This window comes from Elephas maximus, chromosome 15 (assembly GCF_024166365.1).
Source record: "Elephas maximus indicus isolate mEleMax1 chromosome 15, mEleMax1 primary haplotype, whole genome shotgun sequence".
Classification (NCBI taxonomy): domain Eukaryota; kingdom Metazoa; phylum Chordata; class Mammalia; order Proboscidea; family Elephantidae; genus Elephas; species Elephas maximus.
Genome location: NC_064833.1, coordinates 72,512,707 through 72,533,742, shown reverse-complemented (window position 1 = coordinate 72,533,742; position 21,036 = coordinate 72,512,707). Strand labels below are relative to the sequence as shown.

At 42.1% G+C, this 21,036-nt stretch overlaps 1 protein-coding gene across 5 annotated transcripts in view; it reads right to left on the bottom strand.

Moving 5' to 3' along the window:
* Window positions 1-7,266: 7,266 nt before the first annotated feature.
* The window catches only part of SLCO5A1 (solute carrier organic anion transporter family member 5A1), a 173,181-nt gene continuing 159,411 nt past the window's right edge, over window positions 7,267-21,036 (bottom strand). For 4 of the 5 annotated variants that reach the window (XM_049853849.1, XM_049853852.1, XM_049853851.1 and 1 more), the window contains 4 exons: window positions 18,972-19,131; window positions 16,295-16,536; window positions 14,111-14,175; window positions 7,267-10,856 (listed from right to left, as the gene is read on the bottom strand). In XM_049853849.1, the coding sequence (XP_049709806.1) occupies window positions 10,399-10,856; window positions 14,111-14,175; window positions 16,295-16,536; window positions 18,972-19,131 (925 nt within the window). In that variant the 3' untranslated portion in view covers window positions 7,267-10,398. Of the gene's footprint in view, window positions 10,857-12,819; window positions 13,029-14,110; window positions 14,176-16,294; window positions 16,537-18,971; window positions 19,132-21,036 lie in introns of those variants that run through there. The other variant, XM_049853853.1, reaches the window with a different exon arrangement.

The window sequence follows — 21,036 nt, the reverse complement described above, 5'->3', positions numbered from 1 at the left end:
CCCTCTGTGTTTTCCATTTTCTCTCTTTGTTCTGGAATTTCGACCACATGCAGATTTGTGCTCTTGATTGTATCCCACATAGTTCTTAGGTTTTCTTCGTTCTTTTCTCTGATTTTTCCTCAAATAAAATGACATCCATGGATTTGTCTTCAATTACATTGATTCTGTCTTTCATTGTTTCAAATTTCCTCCTATAACCTTCTGTTTCATTGTCTGTTTCTGAACTTTTGTAATCTTGTGCATTTCTAATTGCTTTTTTTGTATGATTTCTAACTGCTTATTTATTTTGACATTTTGTTCTTGTATTATTTTCATGAATTCTTCTGTTGCTTTATCTGTGTTTCCCTTGCTTTTGGTTATGTTTTGGTTGGTTTTGTCTGTGCTTTCCATGATTTTGTCTCCATTTGCCTTGATCTCTTTCTAATCTCTTGGACATCCCTGAATATTAGACTTTTGAATTCCCTATCGGGTAGTTCCAGTGACTTTTCTTCTGCCTCCAGTGACTTTTCTTCTGCCTTATTCTGGTCACTTACTGGAGTCATCTTGTCCTGCTTTTTATTGTTTTGATATTGTCTGTATGACATTCAGGTATTATCTTATTTATTGATCATAGATTTGTTTGTTTCATCCTGCTTTTTTGTTTTGATTGGTTATGTCTGGGCAGTTGGGCAAGTCGTGCCTTGTTCCTTGCTCATCTGTGAGTACTCTAGTTCTCACTACCTTGTCCATGAGTCCAGGGCTGGTCACTCAGCTATGGTGCAGCAGGGCAGGTCCAGCAGGGGGGTAAGAGATTGAGATGGGTCATTTGTTTCCAGCATGAACTAGGCTCGGGGTTAGACTGTGGCCCTGGTAGGTGGCAGTGAAGGTCCTGAGCCAGCAGGGAGGGGCCTGGGGACTGAAATTTTTCCCCCTTGGGGCTGAGGGGCTGTGGCAGGGGGTCTTGAGCTGGCAGGGTGGGGCCTGGGATCTGGGCCAGTTCCCCTCAGGGCAGCAGCAGGTGGTAGGAAGGGTCTGGAGCTGGCCATGAGGGGCCTGGGTTCTGGCCCTGTTCCCCTCGGGGCCACAGCCAATGTCAGGGAGGCTCTTTAGCTAGCAGGAGGGGGCCTGAGGTCTGGGCCAGTTCCCCTTGGGGCTATAGCCAGTGGGGTGGAGAAGAGAGGTAGGGGGAGGGCAAAGGCAAGCAAAAAGGGGATTAGATGGAGGAGAGCAATAGGGTGGGTTTGTACTGTGGTTCCCAGAAGTCAGGGCTGCTGGGATGGAGTGGTTCTAGCTGCTGTTCACCAGAGAGGTGGGAGATGTAGGAGCATCCTCCTGTGGTTACCGGGTGAGAGAATGTGGGCTCCTCCTTGAGTTGCAGCCAGCAAACATGGTCTTACTTAGCCCTAAGTGTATCCGCACTGTACCTCTATCTCCTATTGGAATTCCATGGAGGTGCCTTTCTGCACATAGGGTTTATTCCAAGATGACCACACTGGGTCATGCCGTTTGGCTGGAAACCTCCACTCTGTATCTCTCCTCTCTTGCCATTTTCTATCAGTTTCTTCTTCTCAGTGGCTTTTGATCTAATACTTTATTCCTTCGTTTAAGGTTCAGGGTTTCAGGATTGACATCTGTATCTGTCTTGTTTTTTGGGGTCTCTGGTGCAGTGGGGTGGCTTAGTGCATCTGACTAGTCCGTTGTCTTGGCTCTGCCCTCTTTTGTGGTCTTTTGAGCTGGGCATCACCTCACTTTTCTGCTGGGAAATGGAAGTGGTGAGCAAAGGCATTTGCCCCCTGTTGTGAATTTTCCAGCCCCCACACCAGCAGGCCTTCCAGGACTCTGGGGTCCAGAACTTGAATTTTCTCCCCCCAGCCTTTGACTCTCCCATGCTACTTGGCCTCCCAGCCCCAAAAACGAAGGTGACCCCAAGCTAGAGTGGAAGCAATCCAACCTCTAGTAGGTTTCAGCAGAAGGGAGATCATCAACCATGTCACATTCTAATATGCATCCAGTCACTAAGAGCTTTAAACTCAGGAACCAAAAAGTCCAAGATTTAGTCCACCACCACCCATTGCAACAGAGTAGATGCCAACTCATAGTGACCTTATGTGTGTCAAAGTAGAACTGTGTTCCATAGGGTTTTTAATGACTGTTTTTTCAGAAGCAGACCACCAGGCCTTTCCTCCGACACACCTCTGGGTGGACTCCAATCTTCTGGTTAATGGCCAAATGTGTTAACAGTTTGCACCACCCAGTGAATCCAAGGCATTGGTAGAACACGTATTTTCTCCGACAACCAGTAGGTGTCGCAGTAGTGCAACTAAAGACATCGTCACTGTGCGCCAGGACCTGGCACAACTGCCACTTAGATTGATTTCTAAAGTAGCTGCTCTCCTCTTGGTGCTACAATTATGAGGACAACACATTTAGAACAAATCCGTGGCAGGTCTTCTCTGTCTTCAGTGCCTAGGATCTTACCCATTCCGGTAGGCCAAAGAATGGTTTTAGTTTTCTACTGATTTATGTTGGTATTATGGGTTGGAACTGCATCAAACTGACGTTTAAATTCAAAAGTGTGCACCGAATATTGATCGCCTTGGTTTCCAACGACTTTGTGCAATTAAAAATGTTTTTTGGCTTCCATTACACTGCAACCACAGAAGCCATCTTTGCCCAGCTGGCAATTTTAAAAAGAATGGAACTGGATGCTTTTTAACAGCTCTTAAAACACTGAGGTTGTACCAAGTCTGGGGCTAAAATGAGGAAGCTAAGTGGCCACATTCATAACCTTTCCACATTTCTTATAGAGAAATTTTTTGCTAATTAAGCATAATGCCCAAAATGGCTCAGCCTAAAACCTGCAAGTTTGGACAACTGAAGAAATTTGGAAGAAATTCTTTTGCCTCAATTGCACATGTAATTGAGGAGAAGGGAGCAGATTTTGGCAGGGGCTACTGTTTGCTCTTTGCATTAATGGCTCCCTTGATGAATGAACAAAGTCATGGGAGGAGGGGAATAAGGGCTTACCCAGAAGTATCGCCCCCCTCCCCTCAAATACCTCATGCACCTCAATGTCCCTCATGCACCTTGGGCCACTCTGACCCTTAACTTAGGTGTGCCGTCTGGTGAGGGAGTGAGACATGGAAATCAATTGCCCTGCTTTCACCTATGGAGTACTCAAGGCAGGGTTCTAAATATAACCACTCTCTGCTTCAGACCATGAGTCATGCTGTTATTTCCGTGACTCCTTTACTTCCTGCATCCTCTCACCCAAAAGTTTTCTGTCCCAGTGTGTTAAGAAAGCTTTATTGTCCATCAGTTTGCTGCCTGGGTGGAGTCTGGGCACAGGAACTTCCTGGTCTCAGAGGTCTGGCTTCTTGGTCAATTCAACAACAATTAGTTTGATATTCAGTAAAGATTGGAGGAAAGGATCTTTTAACTGCTTCGTTAATTACGTTTAGATATCCACTGCTTTGGAAATGTTTTTGAGAGTTTCCCTTTATTTATCAGTTTTTAGGATAATGAGTTGGACTTCTTTGGAAAGCACTCTTAACCCATCAGAGTCAACTGTGTAGCAAAGAGTGACCAGTACCGGTTGCCACTGAGTCAACCCCACGTGTGTCTGACTCCATGTGTGTCAGAGTAGAACTGTGCTCCATAGGATTTTCAATGCTGACTTTTCAGAAGTAGACTGACTGCCAGGCCTTTCTTCTGAGGTGCCTCTGGGTGAACTTGAACCTCCAACTTTTTGATTAGCAGCCAAGCACGTTAACCATTTGCTCCACCCAGTTCTTCACAGCGAAGAGTAATACCCAACAAATGCTCACCATGTGATCCCCTATATTTCCACAACTACAGGCAGTTAGGCAGGGCCATGTGACCCGTTCAGACCAATGACATGTGAGCAGAAGTGTCACTTCTAGGCTAACACAGAGAAAAGCCCCTTTGCCATGCTCTGGGCTCTGTCTTTCTCTGCCTCAGCAACCAAGGCAAGCCCTCAAAGTGCCAAATGGTGCAGCTTCAAGATGGTGAAGCATCTGTCAGCCTGGGTCCCTGAGGATGTAGAACAGATCCATAACAGACAAGTTATGTAAATGAGAAGTGTACCTTTGTGCTATTAGCCACTGAGATTTGGGGGAAGAGGGAGTAACAGGTTATTGAAGCGTAGCTTAGCCTATACTAATACAAGCCACATTCAAGGCACATAGCGCTGCAAATGCTGTTTTCAATTTAAATAGGTAAGTGATGAACTACTTAAAATTATTCTCTTTGGTGACTCAAAAAAACGCAGTACTTCATGAGATTCTTAAGACTTTAATCCTAGTAGTTTGCACCTACTTCTGCTTCAAGGAGAAGTTGCCAGGTAGGTAAATGGTTAATTACTACCATTTTTTCAGAGCAAGTGGTGGGTCATTTTATCCTTGTGTCTTCATTGTGGGGGTGGGGGTGGATCTTTACATGAAGCATCATTGCTTCATCTCTTCAAACAACGAAAATTAGACAAAGTAATTTCAACCAGCACACTTTATTCGATTTTTTAGCTTTTTTTTTTTTTTTAATTTTTCAGTGATCAAGTATTCAAGATGTTGCACACCAAGGTGTACAAGTACATTGACAATAGATTTCATTAAGCACAAGGAAATTACACGGCTTTTAAATTACCCTAAGAGATTGCCAAATAAATATTCATTTGAAAAACCACAAAATCAAACTCCTTTATGCAACAACTCAAAACAGTCTCCCATCACAAGCACACATCTACACACACACAAACACACACACGCGCTGTACACACACACCCCACTAGGACCCTAATGCCAGTTTATGTGACACACTATTACATTTCCTTAAACTAGAGAGTTAGATGCTGACCTGCCTATTTCACGCCTCTAAGTTAACATCTGGGGTTTGGGGCAGAGGTATGTATTTGAAGAAAAATGCCCACTGTCAAATCCTATTGATTACTTTTCTTTTTCATTTCTAGATAGAAACTTGAACTTCAACTTCTTTTGTTCGCCTTTTTTGGTTTAATATGTCCCTGCAGTTCCTTCAGCTTTCAGTAATAACATTTTCTTTTTCAATTTTAACATATAATAGTAAAATACCAGAAAAAGGTAACACCTTCAAAACCCCAATGTTAAAAACACCTTACATGGGTGTAAGCTTTTTGGAGAAGAAATAAGAAAAAATTATCTTGAAATATTTTGTGTACCTCTCTCTGAAGTGATTTTTAGCATCTGATAAGTCTTGCTAAAATAAATATCAAAAGTGCTGAGTTTTCCGTAGAAAAAGTATTCCCCCTTGCACTCTTCATTTTTGCAGCGGAGTGTCCATGGATTAACAGTCGTAATGAGAGTAATGAGTGATTCTTTTCTGGGAAATTCTCCAGGTTTCCAAAAGCAAAGCACATGCAGTCCTTTCTCTGTGAAATACTGTGAATTCAGTGGCGCTTTTTTAGTGGAGAACATGCATCATCAAATACTTTTAGCACCAAGGCATTTTTTTTTTTTTTTAATGCTGCAAAAGCAAATAGCTAGGCAGGGTTTTCCTCGTATTTGACCCTTCCTAGGGCTGAGAAAAAATGAAGTGCTTCAAACATACACAGATATGATTCCAGTGTAACAAGAAGTCTGGGACAGATACAGCCCGCAGCATCCTGAAAGATGGTGAAGAGAAAAAAGGTAGAAAAGATAAAGTGCAGAGGGCTACCAAGTCCGCCTGCTAGCTGGCGCACTTCTGGCCATAGGATGAAACAAGAACTACATGTAAGGGCTGCCTACGGGTCTGTGTAACACAGAATTAGCAAACCTACAGTCCAGGCAATCCTGGGAGTATACAGTATTTTGGTATCTGCAACTTAGAAGAGTCAGTATGCACCTATATATCAATGGTTATACTCATGTTTCTGTGCCATTTTCAGTACACACAAAATCACAGAATATAACTGGCCACCACCCCACACATGGGCTCACCTGCTGCTCCTGGAGGCACTAGAGAATTCTCAAAACACTCATATTCGGGTCCACCCAAACTAGGAAGCTTCTCTTTGGCACATGTGTGGTTGCTTCAAAATAGCTTCCAAAAAGAAACTTTCTGGCTCTAATCCCACTGAAGAGCACAAGCTGGAACTGCAGACCCAAGGAGAATTTTCATGGTGGTTGGAGAAAATGTTACACCCCCATTACCTCCCCTGGGCTGGAATCCAGGTGAGCCCACCTCTGAAGGCTGACATTTCCAAGTGCATGCTGCCAGTTGTTACCATGACTACTGAGGGTAAACAATCAGGGTCAGTGGTTTGGTTTGTCCTTTATGTTCATTTAAAATCTTTGTTAAGAAAATTAAAACTGATAGTCATCAAAAGACTAATGGAAATGTTAACATCTTGAAGGAAAAGAGAAATCCATACATCTGAAATCCCCGAAGCTTAGAGTCAATAAATCTGATCTGTCTTTCCTCAAAATGTTTCATTTTGGAAACTGTACCAAATCTCCATGTTTACCCCTAAATTGGATTGGTTCCAATATTAAATATGAACTATGAATAAATATTTGAAGTACATCATGACAAAAAATTTTCACTATAACATTTAGGTAAATAAATATACATTTACCTTTAAAATCTAGTTCAACATTAAATTTTGACATTTCCTACAGTTTTTTTTTCTATTTTGCACAAAGAAATAATTTCTCTACTCTCCAGAAACAATAATACATCAAAAAATGAAACATTTCAAGCCTAACTATACTATACTCACTTCTTGCCTTTGTGAACCAAAAAAATGTCCGTATGCATCGTATAGCGTAAGAAGTAAGCAATGGGGTCAGAGAAACCGACGCCTGAACCCTGACTTGACCACACTGTACAACTCTAAACAAATTACTTAACCTCTCTAAGCCTCAGTTTCATACCTGTTTTTTTTTTTTAATGGAATAAAGTTATCTTGCAAAACTATTATGAGTACTAAAATGAATGATGTATATTAAGTGCTTCACAAAACTCTCTGCAAATAGTCAACACTCGACAAGTGCTAATTTGTTTCCTCTCTGCCATTCCTCCTCTCTTCTCTCCACCTCCCCCTTGACTCTGAATGCCTTTTGACTGTTTTCCAGAATTAAATCCACCTACAGGGTAAGAATTTTGTGCTAATAAAGATAACAAAAAGAATGTACTTCCACCCTCTGGAAGTTTCTAAATTAATAGGCTCAACTCATAATACATTAATTTAGAGTTTACAAAGGAACAAGATGAACTTTTCCAAAAACAAGTAATAAGAAGCCTAAACTCATGGACGGTGGCAATGAAAACTTATAATAGGAGCTGTGACTGTAAAGTAACACGACCAATTTATTAGCAAACATATAAGACCTGATATATACAATTCAACGGAGTCAGCTACAGAACAGTCACTGCAGTTGGCTATATAATATTCCAACGATGCTGCCAGAGCACAAAGCATTTTTGGAACACCTCTTAATTGGTACATAGACCAATATTTCACTCCCCTCCCCTTGAGTTTTACTGCATACTCTACGTTCACCAACAACACAATAATGACACACCTGCCATTTTTAAGTATACAATACTTGAGGACATACAATATCAACATTGTGGGGCACATTTCAGGCCAACTTCTTTTAGTCCTGGCCTAATCATTCCAAAGAGGTTCATGTAGTGTCAAATGGTAATTGGCTAGATGCCTCACAGATAACAGGCACCTGGTCAAGGTCAACGATTGTTGAACAGGCTGACTGTTCAAGTTAAAGAAAGTGGGCCTCTTTAATTACACTTGGTGAGTCCATGACTTTCCTACTCTGGAGTTTTGAGTCTCCTTTTCAAAATATACTACCAAGAAGAGAGAAATTCTAAGCATGTTGGAACACACAATCTTAACCATTTAAAAAAAAAAAAAAAAAAGTGCCATTCCCACAAAAATTCTCTCAATGCAGTTTCATTATGACCAGAGAAAAATTACCACCACCCCTCGTCAACAGGAAGAAATCTTCTCTTTTGAAGGAGCCATAGATCTACCATAGAGGGTCGAGAGGAAGCCTGAGGCCCCAGAGAAGACACTAAGTTAATGGCCCTCAGCGTACACCACGTTGACTGGAGCTTGACAGACACAAGCGCAGTTACAAGCACCAGTGGTTTCTATGATTTAACCGAGCCAGACCGCTCGCCTTCTCGAGAGCCAGGCCCAAGGGTCAAAGGGAAGCCTTGTCCTCTGAGACTCCACCTCTTGGACACACCATTCAGTCTAAGAGTGATAACCATCTCCACAAACTGCACTCGACCAAGAGAACCATTTGACCAGTGCCATTCCCAGGTTGAGAGGAAAACCCTGGGCCCAGGAATAGTCACATGATTCCACCAGTGCAGCCCAGGCTGGAGAGAGAAAGCCTGGATCATCAGTCTGTCAATAACATCCCATCTGGAAACCAAAACAAAACCAGTTGCCGTTGAGTCAACTCTGACTCCTGACGACCCCATCTGTGTCAGAGTAGAACTGTGCTTCACAGGGTTTTCAATGACTGATTTTTTAGAAGTATAAAAAAAAAAAAAAATTTTTTTTATATTACCAGGCCTTTCTTCCGAGGCACCTCTAGATGGACTCTAACCTCCAACCTTTTGTTTAGCAGCTGACCCCATAGATCATTTCACCACCCAGGGACTCTCATCCCATCTAGGGAAGAATATATACCAGCCAATGGGGCCAATGCCCAAATTGTTGTTGTTAGTTGCCCTCCAGTTGGCTCTGACTCATGGTGGCCCCATGTATAACAGAACAAAACGCTGCCCGGTCCTGCACCATCTTCACGGTCGTTTTCCCAGACTAGCCTTACCTAAACATGGGATCCTTGGCACAGTTATATTGGCGTTTGGGCCCTACAGTCCCCCTCACCAAATCTGAGTTGTCATGATTCTTTTTCTAAGCAGCCAGATCCCATGAGCTAACTTGATATCATCCATAGTGGTGTTAGGAGGCGTCTATCTTAAGATCCACACAGAAAGCATGTGTGTGGTGCCTGAGCCGAAGTAAAGAGCTGCAAGGTACTGAAAAGAAAGATGAATAATGAGCCCAAAGTGCACTTAGGAAAAGAAAAATCTTCTCTCCGAAGCGCTTCAGGAATGTCACATTAGAAAAGAATCAAAGGTAGAGTGAAATGATTCTAACTCCGATAAACTAGGGATCCGTTTGTTAGAATGGTTTATTTTAAATAATTTCTAATCATTACTTAGGATCATAGTCTAGGTCTAGCTCACAATCTCATTCCTCCTGTATTCAAAGCAATTTTCAGATCCCAGGTACAGTTTTCTGATATAATTCCTCTATTGCAGGGGAAACCACGACAATTTTCTATACAGAAAAAAAAAAAAAAAGAACAAAACAAAGAGTTGTCACTGCTTCCAAGTGTATGATTAAAACCATCAGGTGGGACTCAACCTTACTTTTCTGGAATTTCTTTTTGCCACTACGTTTGATTGTCAAGTTTACAACCTGAACCACGTTCGGGTAGGCCCATAAGAGCTAAAGGAATTTCTGCAGCAATTTCCTTGAATGAGAAAGTCATCAGTTTCTTCCCATGCCATGCATCTCCGATTACAGTTTCTAACCATACCATTTAGCATACTAGATCTAAAGCCCCTCACTAAAGAACACTGGAGTGTATTTTCAAGGTACATGATTCAGCAGACTCTTTGACAACCACCTTAGGATGGGGCAGACAGACTAGAAGAACGTGTCTTATGAAATGAAAAAGTTCCTTTTATCGAGCTATGCATATGGTTCCTTGGAAGCATATGAAAAATTCTACCTGATTTATAACTCTGCTATGGCTTAAAATGCTATTAACAGTGCTTTAGGAAAAGTTTAGTTTCCTCTTTTTAAAAACTTACCAGCTTTAGTCTCTGAAAGCAAAAGGAACATGCTGCACTTATGTTTTTTCCAATCAAATTGCATAGTTGAGGCAAATTCATTTGTGCTTTGTAGCAGAAACTCAGTAGGTGTTCACATCTAAAAACTTTGATTTGTAAAAGCAAAGTCATGGTCAAGCTCACCTGTGTTTGAAGTGTATGTTAATGACCGGCACTGCCACCACCCTCCCCATGATTTTGTTAACCATGTACCTCAGCCTTACACCACACTGGAGCATGGGCGTTAAATTAACAGAGCGGAAATGGTAACGAATCTATCGAAACTCCTCCTTCTGGGAGAGAAGGGGGGAAAGGGCTCTCAGTTTGTTGAGGTATCCAGCCCTCAATCAATAGTGGCTGTTTATACTGAGTTTTGTTGGTTTGAGGATTGTATCTTTAGAGGTTAAAAAAAGAAAGGAAAGAAGGCACGGGTGTTTCTCAAGTCGCCATATTCAACTCAACCAACAAAAGTAGAGTCTTCCATCTTCAAGCTTCAGGAGAGAGAGGCTAGATGGCAGTCGGACTTTCTTCCAGCCCCGAGTAGGCAGAGGAACTTATTGCTTCAGGGAAGGGCCCAGGATAGGTCTGTGCCGTGGCCTGGATCCCTTTTTGCAGACCAGGCTCTTCGTGGAATTCTCCTTGGGTGCTGAAAGTAGGGCAAGACCTAGTCCGGGCAGAGTTGGCAGCATGGTTGGTGTGGCCCACCATCTCACTCACAGTGCTCAGAGGGAATTCTCGCCACCTCTGCCTCTGCTGTTCCTCCTCCTTGTATTTAATGGAGTACCAGGCCAGAAAAATAAAAATGAAGCCAACAAATTTGAGGCCAGCCGCCAAACCAAAATAGACAAAACGAAACGATGTCACATTGTACTCCCAACAGGAGCCTTGCACGCCACATTCCTGTTGCCAGAGCATGCAGGTGGTGTCAATGACTGCTCCAAAGTAAATCGGAGTAGGAATGTATGCTAGAGTTTGGGAGAAAGAGAAAAATGTAACTATTTAGCACATCTATATACAGAGAAAGCAGACTTGTAAATTAGCAAGGTAATTGTTTGCCCAAAAACCAAACCCAACCCATTGCTGGTGAGTTGATTCTGACTCATGGGGATGCCATGACCACAGAGTAGAACCCCTTCATGGGGTTTCCTTGGTTATATTTAAGGAAGCAGCTCGCCAGGACCTTCTTCCATCATACTGCTGAACCACCAAGCTCTTGGGTAATAGTTGAGCACAAATGGTTTTTGCCACCCAGGGACCTTGAAACCAGTAGTAATTTCCTGATTTTTTAATATATATGGCACATCTTACCCAATATCTTTGTAATAAAGGTGTTCACTAAATTAGAAACACTTAAAGTCCTCCAGTTTACAACTCAGTAAGAATGTTTTATTGAGTTTTTTTTTAGGATCATAAAAATGTCTATTGCTAAAAATGCAATTAGGCAATCTTTCCAAACTTAAAAGTCCAATCTTGTAGTTAAATACTTAAGAGGCTACACTAAAACCCTTTATTACCTACCAAAATTTAAGTGCACTTGGTTCTTATGGGCTCTTGTGAAATCCTTGCATGTGAACACATTCTCCTCTTTAAGTTAGATACCACATCAAATGGCAACTTTATAAAGTACAGAAATAATTATGGCATAAAATTCATCCTTGAAGTTTATAAAGCACCTGGGATGAGTGGTAGCCTTATCATTTGGGCTATGAAATAGACAATTCCATACTTCCATAAGAAAGAAAGTCTACCTACTAGGCTGCCTTCATCCCTTGCTACCCCCCTTGCCCCGTTCCCGATCTGTCCACCTTGCAAACACCTGTTGTTGTTGCTGGCGTTGGCTGCAGTGGAGTCAACGTCGACTCATGCTGACCCCATTCACGATGGAATGAGATGCTGCCCAGTACTGCGCCAGCCCCATGATCAATTGTGGATCATACCATTATGATCCACAGGGTTTTCACTGGCTGGTTACTTGGAAGTAGATGGCCAGGCCTTTCTTCCTAGTCTGTCTTAGCCTGGAAGCTCTGCTGAAACCTACCTGTTCAGCAACATAGCAACACGCAAGCTTCCACGGGCGGATGGGTGGTAGCTGTGCACGAGGTGCCTTGGTCAGGAATGAAACCCAGGTTTCCCCCACGGAAGGCAAGCATCTACTCCTCCTTTAAATTCCTGACTCAGACATCACTATATTCCCACGCCTTTCGTGTGTGTCTCCATTATATCAACTCTCACACATTATTTAAACTATCTGCAAATTCATCGCCCCACAAGCTCCTTGATGGCACTGGTCGTGCCTTTTATTCTTTGCATCCCAAGGGCCGATATATCAGGACAGTCCTGGATCCTCGATAACAATTTATCAAAGGAAGGGATGGGGGGACGAAGTAAGAAAGGAAGAAAGAGAGGGAGGGGAAGAGGGAGGAGGGAGAGCAGGTGGGCTAATAGCCCAGGAGGCTGTGAGTGATAACATTTTTAAATAAGTTGTATTTATTTAAAATGAGGTCTATTCACTACAATTAAATTATTAAGGTACTTAATACTCTCTTTTTCCCTTGGAGTTTGGGAAATAGAAATTGGCTTGTTGGCCTAGCTATACTGTTCACAATCAATAGAACGTAAGATAAGGTTGAATTAAATAATGAATGCCTGCAATGGTCTCTCTCCACTTACTCGTGATGCTGCAGTGGACATCTGCTGACTTACCTTTACAAACTCTGGGTCCATATCAAATAACTCACTCCATGGCCTCAGGGAGAGGCACAGCAAAAAGAGGGAACTGGTTTTTTCTTTTCCTATTCACCCACCCCTTTGGTAAACACATTTCCTTCTGTGAAAATGGCACTTTTCAGTTTTCACAGAGAAGTAGGGGTCAAATGCCTAAACTATCTATATGAAAGTATGTCAGGACTTCCTTTAGTAGCACGCCTGTTAAAAATGTTAGTACGAAAGTCTTATCGGTACCCCAAAAAAGCCACCCATCAAATGGAACTAGAAGCTATTCCCTTCTGGTGCTCACCGGCAATGGCTCGGTCCGGCTGAGCCATCAACCACAACAAATGGCAAAGTGAGAATTCCAGAGAGGATTAACGTGTCAAAGCGTGGGACAATGCCATTTTAAAATACTTCGCCCTTCAAAGCTGAAATAAGAAATTTAAATCACAAAGCATTTTTCTTTTTCTCCTGTGGACAATAATACTGATTACTGGGGTAAATAACAGCTGAAGAAAATGAGAGGCTGCCACTTAAAGGAAAAAAATCTTGATGACAAGGAAGCCAATTAAAAACACACTGAAATTGATCAAGGGAATGGGCTACTTCACACGCTTATTTTCCATGGATTGCTCACAGACATCATAGGTGATGTGGTGTGTGTAAAAAGCAAAATGGTGCTCTTCACACACAAATAAACTCTCTGGTTCACCTCAATGACGGAGCGCTAACGAGTCTCATTAATAAGTAAAAGGCCTTGTAAAGTAGTTTCTAATATTAATTTGGGGATCTTTCTTTTTTTTTTAATTTTACATTTTCTTTTTTCTCTTTTCCTCAGAAAATGAATCGATAGGTACCATGTTTGCCCAGTCTGATGAATTTACTACAACCAATAGCCAATTGCCATCTAGCAGATTCTGACTCACGGTAACCCCACGTTTGTCAGAGTAGAACTGTGCTCCAGAGGGTTTTCAATGGCTGATCTTTTCGGAAGTAGATCGCCAGGACTATCTTCCGATGTGCCTCCGGGTGGACTTGAACCTCCAAACTTTCAGTTAGCAGCCAAGTGTGTTAACCATTTATAATACCCAGGGACTCCCAAATTAGTATAAAGAAGTAAAGGAATTCAAAATTCAATGCATAAAATGAGAACCAATTTCCATTACTTTCGGTTAAGCCATAAAGGTACAAAAACTCCACGATAAGCCCACTACAAGTTGCTTGGTTCAGCATTTCTTATTGTACAAAACTCTCCGGGGAATTTAGCCCAAGTTAATGTTCACGGTGAAAAGGAAACTAAAGTTGGTTTTGTTTTGTCTCATCAAATGACAGAAATGCTCAGCTTTTACACCAAGTCAGAAAATAAGGAAGTTGTCCCGTCACCACTAACCTGTAAAATTCTATCTATGCGTGGTAACAAATGACTCAACCTGCCATCTTTAGAGGACAGTGGGAATTTGCCAGCTGCAAAGGGGAACTAAAAGGCACACTTGGAAATTCAGTAACGTACCAAGTGTTCTCAACAAAACAAACTGCATTCCCAGTGCAAAAGGTCTCTCATCGTCTTCTACGGACCTACGGAAACAAAGGAGAGAAAGGTTTTTAAGCAACGACTCTGAGAAATCAAGGTCAAATCAAACCTACCAAGGAGATACTGTGCCAAAATATTTAATTCACTAAAATTTACTAACAGTAGCCAAGCAAAACTGCTGATCATCAAATCCCTGAATAAAGATCTCCCCAGTGAAGACACTACAGAAAACCTGATTAACCATGTGTCAACATTGGTGGAGGGTCCATGACATCACGAGGCTGATGGCTGAGGGGGTAGAAGTGGTTCTTAACTGAGCTCCCAAAGTCAGCTCTATTTCAAAAATAACAATTTGTATAATTTTATCCTAACATACTGCATTCGTATTTTTGATTAGCCTACAAAATTCCGGAAAATCCGAAATGGTAAGCATGCACATGGGAAATTACTCCCTTAATTCCCTAAAGAAAAAAATATAGAGAAAAGATATAGGAAAAAAAGTATATATATGTATATATAGTCCGAAAAAAGCATAAAGGAAACAAGTCAAAGGTCAGAGAAAGAATTAGTAGTGGAGCCCTGGTGGTACAGTGGTTAAGAGCTTGGCTACTAACCAAAAGTTTGGCAGTTTGAAACCACCAGCTGCTCCTTGGAAACTCTATGGGGGCAGTTCTACTCTGGGGTCACTATGAGTTGGAATCGACTCGATGGCAACAGGTTTTTTTTTTGGTAGCCACCTCACTTTTTCTCCTAAAAGCGTGCCAGTGTATGGACTTTATAATTAGCAAGTTTTTCCTGAAATTTTGGTGTAGATGCTAAATGGTGATTTTGTAATGTTTGAGCACTATAAAATGGGTAGCCCTTATATGGGATTTTTTACCATCTCTTATAAAGTTCAAAAAGAATTAAATCATTTAAGTAAGTAAATTTATTTAAGATACTTGTTTTTTTAAAAAATGATGAATTCCCTTTCCTTTCTATCTCATACACAAGGGCTCTAGGTATATGATGTAAAATCCCTGAGGACCAGTCCCTTGTCCTCTTTCCCCAACTTCTTTATTTCTCACAGCAGTTTGCACAGTGCTGGAACATCGTTGTTACTCCACAAATATCTGCTGATTGAGGAACTCAGTGAATAAGCCAATGGGGCTTTCACGTGCTTTTGTCTATCAGGGAATGGCTTTGCTCGGAAACGTCTAACTTGGCACCCAACAGAAGAAAAGCGCCAAAATGTGCACCAGGCAAGCTGTCCGATGGTGCTCGCTAAAGCAGCGCCGGCTCAGAAGCCGCTTCCTGCCAGGTGCCCAGCACTGCGGGGTTCCAGGAAGCAAGGGAGTAGATAAGAAAGAAGAACGAGGCCTCCACCGCCCCCCTCCTCGGTGCCCTGTGCTCCCAGCCCCACTAAAGTTGCCGTGGACATGCTCTGCCTTCCTTTATGTGCTACAGTCTTTACGGCACTGGGTTTTTTGGGTTACTGCAAATATCAACACACGGATTTTGAATATGCTAGTGTCAACAATTTTAATAGGACAAAAGTACATTCCATGTCTTCTTATAAATAAAAAAAAAAAACACATAAAACAGGATATATAACTAATATGACAAAGAACACATGGCATGAACAATTGAAAAAATGCATGTCCCAGTCTACTCTTTCCTTGAATCAACTTCAAAATGTTAAATGATAGTAAAATTAATGAAGGCAGCATTTTGAACTGCAGCTCAGCACAAACTGTCAGTGATCCTGGAGCTATTAACCATCTACATGGTAGGAGATACTACCCTTTTCTGTATGTACAATTTAGCAACCTTCTCTAGGGTCAGGCTTTTTCCAGCTAACTTCTATCTTTCAACTCCTGAAGTTGAACCTTTTAGGGTTGAGGCTTCAGGAACCACAAGGCACCAAGAACAAGTTTCATTAAACAATATCACTAGGGCTCAACTGAATAACTGGAGTATGAAATGTTACAAACTTCCTTTCCTTTCCTGACTTGGAAAAAACCCATTACTCTTAAGTTCACCAGGCAAATGTCTGACCACCGTGTTGTACAGCTCCCCTTTGTTTTCCTGGCTGCTTTACCACCTCAGTTCCTAGTCTGCAATATGCCTTCTAGCAATTCTCAATATACATAACCCACCCTTTAAGTTGAAGACTGTTCTCACCTGAGTGTTACTATGATGGCTGATGGTTGGGCACACGCTGTGATGAAGGTGACTATGAAAAGAAAAATTAAGAACGGGATAAGGGTATTACAGGTCCGTTTACACTTCCCAGATACAGCGTAGCCATTCTCGTTGAGATAGGTCTTGACAATGACCACACGGAGCTGACCACGCTGTCCTACTGTGGGTGGAGTGATCACTTGTCGGCTCTGGACACAGGTGCATTCTGTATAATTCCGTATCTAAGTGGACAAAGCAAAGATCTGCTGGATGCTAATTAAGAGCAAAATGGGACATAAGAATATTTAAGACAAATAAGTAAAAAAGCTTTTAAATAATCCCCGTATTTAAAAAAAATGCTAAGTATTTCTTTGAAAGTATCTTGCTCACTGAAACGAGTAAGGGTCCATGGTGTGCATCTAACTATACCAAAAATCTGCTTCTCAAAATTTTTTAAAGCCAAACTTTTCTAAGAAGCTGTCAACACTCAATTCTATAACATTTACATTCTGTCTCTTTTTTGTTCATAGTTACATGCTGTTTAACCCTTGGACTCTCCAGTTAGACCAGCCACTCAAAAACAGGAACCAAGTCTTAATTTTATTTGTGCTCACCAGTGCACCTAGCACAATCCTGAGCACAGACTGGGCTCTAAAGCCAATGTCTATAAAGTGAATGCAGAAACCTTGAAAACATCATGCTGAGTGAAATAAGTCAGTCACAAAAGGACATAGATTATAAGAGTCCACTAATATGAAATATCTAGAACAGGCAAGTTTATTAGTGGTTACCACGAGCGGGTGAGAGTGAGGGGGAAAGGGGGACTCATTGCTTAGGGGACACTGAGCTTCTGTTAAGGGTGATGGAAAATCTGGAAGCAGACAATGATGATGGTTGCACAACACAATGAACACAACAAATGTCACCAAATTGTACATGTGAGGAATGCTGGAATGGTAAATGTTTTGTTACATATATAGTTACCACAATAAAAGAAAATGAAAGAAACAAAAAAAACAAAAAAAAAGTAGAGGATTCATAATGCAACCATAATGACTTCAGTATAAATAGTAATGAACCCTCATTGGCTGTTCCACTTTAAACACTTCTTTAGTCCTTTTGATTAGCTGGAGAGCTATGCCCTATGCATGACAAAACAACTCATGGATGGAAGTTAAGTCAGGCCATTGTGGCCCCAGAACAGAGCTCCTCTTGGATCCTGACAGATGGGCTGTCTGGAAACACCAATGAGCCCAAATTCACTTGGTCATTTTTTCCAAAAAATAAATATGAGCCCCTACTGATGTGCCCAGTGCTGTTCTCAGGTACTGAGGATGAAGAAGAGCTAAACAGACAACATCTCTGTGAAGTGGCCAGATTTCTACTTAAAGCAAACGTAAAAGTAAAAAATAGAACGTTACGGAAACCCTGGTGGCATAGTGGCTAACTGCTACAGCTGCTAACCAAAGGGTCAGCAGTTTGAATCTGCCAGGCGCTCCTTGGAAACTCTATGGGGCAGTTCTACTCTGTCCTATAGGGTCGCTATGAGTCAGAATTGACTCGACGGCAACGGGTTTAACGGGTACTAACACACTTTTTTTTTTTTTTTTTAACACACTGCCAAAACAATCCAACAAAGGTTAAATCAGCCAACAAACCTTCCTGCCTACTATGTTGTTTTTTACTGAATGGACATCAGCTGAACTCACTGTCATTGTGATCATCCAACCACCAAGAGCAGGTCTGAAAATAGGTGCTGCTTGGCCTCCGCACTTAAATGACCGCTGGCCTTTTTAAAAGGATGAGTGCTCTGCATCCGAGGACCCACTTACTACCAAGGATGGCCTTAGCCACCAAGAACAGCAGATCTCAATGTCTCTTTCAACACGGTGACGCCCTGAATCTCACCAAGTACGAAACGGAGAGCCAGCAACAGGGATTCTCTTTTTACCACTATAATTTGAAACTCGGAAATCAAATGTGACATCCCCCAAACGGGTAGTAAATTGTATAACCCCTTATCACTTGCACAGAAAAAGCAAATTCAGTTCAACCTTTTTATTAAAACACTATCCCACAATCTGTTCTTGTCCAAGAATCAGACCAGGCTCAATAAAGATCTGAGTATAATATGAAAACCTTCTCCCACAGTATTACAGCCTATTTATAATTCACAGGGAAGGGAATTCTCAAAATAACCTATCATGAACTGACAGAAATGGCTTTACTTGGAAAGTTAGGGGAAAAAAATTCTATAAAAAATAGCGACCGCCGGTCCTAACAGACTCGCATCTCAGAAGGCCCCTCCTACTCCCTTGTATCAGCACCACACTGGGCGGCCATCTTGACCTTCAAATCCAACACAGGGGCCCTGTCAGAGTAACAAATGGAAAGCCCAGCACTCAACCTTATCAAGTTTCACTGAGTTGGCACAGAATGTAAAGTAGGAGAGGGCTGATATTGGAAACAAACCGCTACACTCAAGTGCTCTAATCATTCTTGTAATAAAAACGCAAGTACTGCATAATTTTCTTTCCTCTAGGTTTTGTCAGAAGGTATTTTGTAGGTTATTTGAAAATAGAGACTGAAGTCATCACGGTTGCATATGAATTTCCACACGTCCTTGTCACAGGATGTTGGATTAACAAGAGAACATGAACCTGTGAAATATACTCACCCCGGTGCTAAGATTACCACTATTAACACAGCCAGCCAGACAAGGGTTAAAGTACGTAATGCCATCTGATCCACAGACTGGCTCATATTCATGTATTTTACACCCACAATTAACATTGCAGCTTCCTGTCAGATTCCTATGTGGCATGGTAAGAGAAGGTCTACAAGAGAAAAGAAGGAGGTCATAAGCCACATTTATTAAAACAGAACTAATTGCATAGTTCTTGATAATTAGTCATTTGTCCGTTTTAGATAAACAATTCCCATTACGTCAAAGCGGTGGTGCCATGAAGTGGTTATCCTAGACAATTATTTTTTACAACTTTACAACAAAACATAACGAAAAATACTTCAATTATCTGGTACTACAAATTCAATATGTTCTTATCAAATAATCTGCCTCAATTCTACCCTTTATTTAAATGTGATGGACTTGCTCTCACGGCCTCAACGTCTAGGCTTAGCAGTTCTAACCCTAGTATACTAACTACTCACTCACTGTAGGCTCTTGACTATATGTTTTAACAAAACTGGTCTCAGTTTCTTTAACTGTAAAATGGTGTCACCCAGTTCAGTAACTCATGGTGTCACACCCCCTTCGGAGTGGGCGGGGCTGGCCGGCGGAACACCCCCAGAGTGTGGGTAAAGCGGTCCGGCCCCACCCCCTTGCAGGGCTGAGCACCGCACTGCTCCGCCCAGTCCGCCTGCGGCTCCTCCCCTTCCCATTGGCCAAAGCGGATACCCTCCTCCCTGCTCAATGGCGGGCACCGTGGCCCAACCGCCGGCACTCTGACTGGCGAATGATGGGGGCGCTGACAAGTTACCGTGGTGAGTGACGGGTGACAGCAACCCTAGTGACGCCACTGCCTTGGCAGCCCCTCCCCCAGTAGGGTCCACCTGCCAGCCACTCTTGCCACCACAAACCCTAAGATCATTTGTGCCACCTCTTCTGACAGTGTCGGGGGCACAGTCTGCACCCCCGTCACACCGCCACCATGACACCCTTGTCCCTACCAAATCAATGACATCATTATGAGGACATCAGCATGGAATGCAAGAATCGGTCATTGACACAGGTTCCTTTGACCAAAAACTTTAATTGCTCTAGAATAAAAATTGTCAGAGAAAGACATGGGACTCTAGAAAATCAAAAGGAGATGATGTTCAAAGCCTAGAAGTCATAGCACTAGTTTGATTCAAACAACCAGTGAAGAGAGTTTGAGCATTCCTTCACTGAGGGCTGCCCAGATGTGGATTCACAATCAAATGTGCTAGGTTGCTCTGAAAGGGGAGAAAGCAAAGGAAGGATATAGGACTGGAGAGAGAAGTGCAAGAAAATGGCAGTGGAGCAGAGACAGGTAGGACCCAGAGGGCCACCCACAGAAGACTGAAAGTGATTCTGCATTGCTCAGAACTAAAGACTTCTTTCCTCTGCTTTGATGACCACCATTTATATCTATCAGTGATGAAATACTGTTCCTAAAGCTACATGCATTAGCCATGGAAGATCATTCCTCCATCCCTCCATCCCACCCATCCCACCCAATCCACCCATCCACCCAATCCATCCACCCATCCACCCATCCATCCATCCATCCAACAATACTTCTGAAGGTTTGTTATGTGCCAGGGCTCATCTTTAATGACTCTGGTGACTACACTCACCTAGTAGCACAGCCCATCCCAACCATGCACATTAATCTGTAAACATAAAAAGTTGCTGTTCAAAGCCTTTCTCCTGTGGCCTATTTCAACTTTGATAACTGAGTCCTCAAATTTTAATGGAAAGGATAAATCCATAGCAATTTTAAAGCTTTATCAAGAAAGTCTTCTAAAAAGGCAAATGCAAAATAAACTCTGTCCTTCATTCATGTCACTGCACAGAAGAAATGTTATCCCAAGTCTTTAATAATCATTATGTTCACACTCTTAGAATCATACCATTTTAAAGTCAGAATACACTTAAAAAATATAATTCTAGACCAGTAGTTCTCAACAGGGGCAATTTTGCCCCCCAGGGGACATTGGCTAGTGTCAGGAGACACAAGTTAGGGGGTGCTACTGGC